Source organism: Melozone crissalis, unplaced genomic scaffold (genome assembly GCF_028551555.1).
Source record: "Melozone crissalis strain CALT ecotype California unplaced genomic scaffold, PUWL_Pcris_2 ptg000010l_1, whole genome shotgun sequence".
Lineage (NCBI taxonomy): Eukaryota > Metazoa > Chordata > Aves > Passeriformes > Passerellidae > Melozone > Melozone crissalis.
In genome coordinates, this window is record NW_026535788.1 from 6,616,987 (window position 1) to 6,622,986 (window position 6,000).

Here is a 6,000-nt window from a genome sequence, read left to right on the forward strand (position 1 = left end):
AGTGTGTGTTAATGTTCTGCTGGAGCCAGACTTTCAATTTCCAGGAGGATTCGGTCAATGCCAGGTTATATTTGGTAACTCCAGGTTCAAGAGAAGCAGTGCTAAGGTAAATATCTGTATCAGTTTATCTATTTATCTGTCTATCTATCTATCTATCTATCTATCTATCTATCTACCCATCTATAATTTATCTATCTCTATATCTGTCTAAAATATAGGGATATATAAATATAGAGCCACAGAATGATTAAAGTTGGAGAACACCTCCAAGATCATTGAGTCTCTCCTAGAATCATGGAATGGTTTGAGTGGGAAGGCACCTGAAAGCTCTTCCACTTCCATGGGCAGGGAACCTTCCACTGTCCCAAATTGCTCCAGCCTGGCCTTGGACACTTCCAGGGATCCAGGGCAGCCCCATCTCCTCTGGGAATTCCATCTCAGCCACTCCCCACCCTCACAGGGAGGAATTCCTTGCTAATATCCAGTTTAAACTCTCTCTCACTCAGTTTAAAACCATCCCCCTTGTCCTGTCACTCCAGGCCACAATTCTATAACCCACAGACTTTTCATGGTCACAGAGAACTTGTGAAATAATATAAATATATGGAATATGAATTGGATTTAACAATTTAGGAAGGAAATGGGGGAGCAGAGGTAGCAGGAGGGGAAGTCCCTCCATCATGGCAATGTCTCATCCCAAGCACTTCTTCCACATTCCCGAAACAGTGACAGGATTCTTTCTCTCCCCTTTTCTTTCCTTGCCATTGAAATGTTGCATTTACCAACCCCCTTCTGTTTCACAGGGCCCTGATTGCTGGTTTTTGGCAGGAACACCCTGCAGTGGCTCCCAGTGAGGAATGAGGGCAGAGCTGAGCTGAACCTACCGATTTTTTTGGAGCTGCAGCACCACTTCCTCTCCATTGGCTTTGATCCCATACTTCACTATGTCCTCATATTTGCTCTGTAAACAGATTTAAGTGTCAGAAAATGCTCTGCTGCAGCTCCTGGCCTCACCAGTGGTGTTATTGGAATGCCAGCCGTGTTCTTTTCCTCCTCTCCTCACCAAAAACAAGGATTCTGCCAGGAGCAGGATAAGCAGGAGGTCGCTCTGTTTGAGGGGTTTTAATTAGAGGAGCAAATTTGACTTTGCAAATTCATTTCTGCCTCCATAAGCACAAATCCTGCGTGCTTGGGAAAGGGCTGAGAGTTCAGACACTTCCACAACACCTTCTGGAATTGCACAGAATTGCTGCTTTTAATTACTGGTTTCATTTAAGCCAAATTCAAGTGTCCACAGGTAATTAAAACTCTGAGTAGTATCAAGCCCCACATCTTTGCAGAGACACAAGTTCAGAGATGGCCTTAGGGGTTCTCTTCTCTGAGGACACCTCAGCTCCTCTTCACTGAACACCGCATCGCTTCTCCGTGTTCGTCTTTTGGAAGAGCAAATGTTTGTCCAAATTCTCTTACCCTTGAATCCCAAGGGTGTTTTAGTTCCAGAAATCCTTCCCCATCTCCCAGAATCACCCAAAATTTGATCTCCTACCTCTGAGCTGGTTCCTGCAGCTCTCCTGTGCACCGCGTGCAGTTTCTGCGGGTAAACGACTTCATACTGCTCGGCTCCAGAGAACTTCTCTCTGCTGCTCCCTGGGGATTGATGAAAACACCATTTTAATTTATTAAACACCCAATTTCATGGCTGGCCAGGTGATTCTTTGGGTTCCTGCAGCACCTCGTGCTCCCCTGCTTTGCTCCATCACCTGATCCAACACCATTTTGGTGCATTTTGGAGGAGTTGCCCTCCCTGTCAACTTCCAGGTGTCCAAACATTTCTTGCAATTCTCTTTGTGTTTCTTCCCCCAGCTCTGAGCAGTTCAAGTCCCAACAGGCCAGCCCAGCCATGCCGGGGCAGCCTTTCCCTCTGCATTTCCCAGTGACATGAATGGATGGATTTGGGTTTGTGGAATGAGCAAACTCCAAACCTCAGCACGTGACAGACAGGCCCAGACTGCCTCTGCACCAGCAAATAAACTTACACAATGCCAGGTCTGCAACAAGAATCCTGCTTTGGAAGGCTCTGGCACGTAAATAACTGTGGCAGAACTCTAAAAGAGGGTGGTAATAAATAATTGCAACTTTTACCTCTTTTATTGGGTTGAAGGAGGGACAGCAGAAGGTTGGGGGACACATTTGGACATGGCCAGGTAAAATAATGGGAGACAGGGAGGAAATCAGGAAAATCTTGATGGTGCAAGGAATCCAGGAGGTTTCTTAACTCATTTTGAGTGGTCTCATAAGGTCTGGAGGGGCTGTAAAGAGCTGGGTGAGGAAATGCAAGGCTGATATAAAGAATTTCTTTTTGTTTTCTGCTCTGAAGCTCAGCAAATGTGGAGCAAAGCTAATTTGGGGCCTGCCCTGGGTACACCCTGCAGTCCATCCTGGCAGCTGGGGCCAGGATTTGGTAAAACAGAGTCAGGCAAGGGATGTGTTGGTTTGCACAAGGCAACAGCAGCTTTTGGATACCCCTGAACTCTTTAATCTCCTACAAACAGGAATTTCATCTGAATTGGTGAATCCTTGAGGGCCCGTATTTGAAAAATAAACCAACAACAACAAAAACCCCCCTCAGCTGCCCAGAAAGCCAATGAAATCCCACATAAACAAAGGAGCAGAGCACCTCCCATGCTAATTCCTGCCCCAGGGCCAGGTTTTTCCAGGAGAGAGGCCTCCAATTACTGTAATTTTCTCTCTGGAACAGGAGAGCACATCCTCGTGCAAATTGTGGCAGTAAAACAAACTGATCCATTCTTTTATCACTGATTTATTTGATTCAACCCTTTCCAAAAGTAATTGCAGAGCAAACCTGGTTGTATCTTGATAAAGCTGTTGATTTAATGGTGCACAGGGATCCTGTGGCAGCTGAGCTGTTGCACCAAGCACGTGCTGGGAGCAGCTACCAGGTGTAACTTTACTCCTGCCACTCACAACGGTGGTTTATGGTTTTTTTAAGCAACTAATTATGTTTATTTTCCAAAAAAAACCTGCTGTTTTTCAGATTTCTCTGCACAAGCTTCAAGTGTGTCCTTGTGCAGCAATCCCAGGAATATTTCAGGCCTCTTGGGACAGATATCCCCAATTTTATCTCTCCACACCCTTTGTGCAACTCCAGCCCAGAGAGTTCAAGTTAAGGCAAGGTTTAAAGGGAGGCTCAGGACTAAAGTCATCCCGTCCCTGCAGTCTGATCCAGACAGAATTTCGAGGAAAACTGGTTGGTTTTGTTTGGAATGAATCCTTTCTTCGAGGGAGTTTCTTAATCAGTGCATTGTCTTTGCTGCCTTCAGGCTTTGTCTCGAGCTTGAAGAAGGAAGGAAATTCCTTGGGTCTCCTTACAACAACTTGTAATAAGGAACAAATAATTGTGTGCTTTTCCAAGGGCTTCAACCAGCACAAAAAATCATTAGGGAGGATTTTATTGACAATGAAATTGTGGTTTTGTCAAGGTAAAAAAGGTAACACCTTAATGGTGTGCACATTTTCAGATATTCTGTGTAAAAAACCAAATTATAGATTTGTGCCTGAATGCCAATTCTATGTTTAATTATGGATATAAATGCTGTACATGTTTGTGCAGGCCAAGCCCTGAAAAATTCCATTCCCTGTTGACAGAAATTAAAAGAAATTGTTGAGGAATAAAAGTGGGATCTGCTCAGGTGGAGTCACTTGAATTTAACCTGAAGTATCATGCAGATAAATAAAGGGTGATCAATACTTTAAATCAGGTAATTGTAATTGAATTCATACAGAAATCTGTCATTTTATGGCCAAAATGCTGATAAATTGGTGTGATTGGGTAAATTGGCCTCTCACTTTCAGGGTAAGTATTGCTTTAGTGGCTCACAAAACCAACCAGTTGTGTGTCTGCAGGCAATTTATGGCCACTTTTCAAACAAGTAAATGCTTCTCTAAGTAAAGAATTACAGTGAATTGCTATGAGCAGAAAATCCCAAATATCCCTAACTCCATTTCCCAAAGTCTTTAACTCTCCATTGCTCCCTATTATCTCCCAGTTAATAATTAAAATTTCATACAGCAAAACTGGTGAAGGGTTAAAACAAAAAGTGCAGTACCTTGTTGGAGGAGATGCAGCAGAAGAGCAGAAATGAGGAGGATTTTCATGCTCTGGGGCTCCTTGGGGTGGGGATGTGGCGATCCCAGCGTGGCCCTGTCCGGAGCTGCTCTGGGCTGGGAGTGAGAGGCAGGGACGGGCTCAGCTTTATTCCTGCTCCTGCAGGAGGAAGTGTTTGCTCAAGGTGTTGCACAACACCCAAGGCACAGAGTGTTACGGCAAGGGGAGTTCCTGCTGCTGGGTCCCTGCCCCAAACATCGGGACAGGGATCGGCCGCTGCCTTGGGTTGGCTTCCCTGAAAATGGGGAAAAGGAAATGATTAACACCGATCAATCAATAAATCAATAAGTAGGGAGATAGGAGCTGTCATTGAGTTATAGAATGGTTGGGCTGGTCCTAATTCCATCTATTCATGGTCTGGCTGGTAAAAGCTGAAATAAAACCAGTGGAATGCCAAGGAATGGGAGAGTTCCCAGGATGTTTGGGGTAAAATAGGTCAGCAGGGCTGGGGGCAAAGCTGTGCTTTATTTCTGGGTATTTACCCCTGAATCTGCTCAGTGAATCACTGACAGAATAAACATTGAGCAGAGCCTCTGCTGCCCTGTCACCTCTGTTAGTAATGTTTGCTTCAGGCTCAGGTGAGTCAGTGGAGGAGGCAGAGCAGTGAATGATCCAGGTGAGCTCTGTCCAATAATAATCCAAAAATCTCTGCCAGAAAACGACCCCACTGACTCAGTCAGATGTAATAAAGGAGTAACAAAATTGCTCAGGCTACAAGTGTCAATGCAGAACTGCTTTAGAGAAGTTGAACTTTTCCTGGGTTAAAATAGGGGTTACAGAGTACAGAGAACTGGAGTGGATCATCTCGATATAAATTTATATTCATACATGGCAGTGCCAGCAATAAACATGACAAGGTAATTTATATATTCATAATTTATGTTAGTTAATAAATGGGTAAATATATCTGCTTAAATCTGCAGGGGAATTAAATCCGCAGGAGAATTTTACTGCCATTACTCTTGTCGCATAAGCATTAGTAAATAACTATTTCTCTGTTGAAAAGTTCTGATTTTTTGAACATTTTTAAGCCAAACTTTCCCCTCAGAATTTTGCCGGATCTCCAGACGTTCTGAGACAGATTGGGAGCTGCAAACAGATGGGTTTGGGCTTTTATTAAGTGTAGGATGGTGCTAATTGATAACAATTTTTGGCAGCTGCTTGTTTGCGACACTTCAGTCAAATATTTCAACTCATGTTGGCACCCCAGGTTAGGAAAGAGGCCTCCAGGGAAAGAATTCATGCAAGATTTGGACATCTCCCTGCCCAGGTGCTCATCTGAGCTGCTTAAAATCAGACAGAAGCTCTGTCATTAAATTTAGGTCGGTGCCTTTTAAATTCTGTGGAGATGAAAGGAGGACAATTCAGCGTTTTAAATGTTCTATGAATAAAAATAAGCTGGGCATTCTTGGACTGCATCCCTGCCTCACAAAAAAATAAATAATTAAGAGAAATAACTGTGAACAATTGGTTTTAAAAACAAGTGGCTGCTAGCCAAGCGTTGATCTCAGCTCATTCTCTCAGCATGACGCACGTGAAAATGATGTGTGACCCCTCCATCTCCAGAGTTAATGCTCTTAATAAACTCTGCTTTCCAGCAGGATGGAAGAGAGAGTTCCATCCCAACAAAGGGCTGGCAGGAAGAAGGGAATGTGAGGGGATGAAGGTCTTGGGGAGACTTGAAAGGGAATGGGATGTAATTTCCTTTAGTGACTGGAGAAGCTTTTGATGTTTCTGCCCTCGCTTCAGCGATTCTGGAATAATCTGATCCTGGCTTCTTCCCCTGGAGGTGCTCACAGAGGTGTCCTTGAGGT

General features: G+C 44.1%; 1 protein-coding gene across 1 annotated transcript in view; it reads right to left on the reverse strand.

Annotated features, from left to right (window-relative positions):
• Window positions 1-4,176, reverse strand: part of ADAM28 (ADAM metallopeptidase domain 28) — a 28,277-nt gene extending 24,101 nt beyond the window's left edge. Inside the window, exons 1-3 of the mRNA XM_054270544.1 lie at window positions 4,128-4,176; window positions 1,547-1,647; window positions 885-961 (exon numbers count right to left, since the gene is read on the reverse strand). Coding sequence (XP_054126519.1) covers window positions 885-961; window positions 1,547-1,647; window positions 4,128-4,176 — 227 coding nt within the window. The remainder of the gene's footprint in view (window positions 1-884; window positions 962-1,546; window positions 1,648-4,127) is intronic.
• Window positions 4,177-6,000: the final 1,824 nt, after the last annotated feature.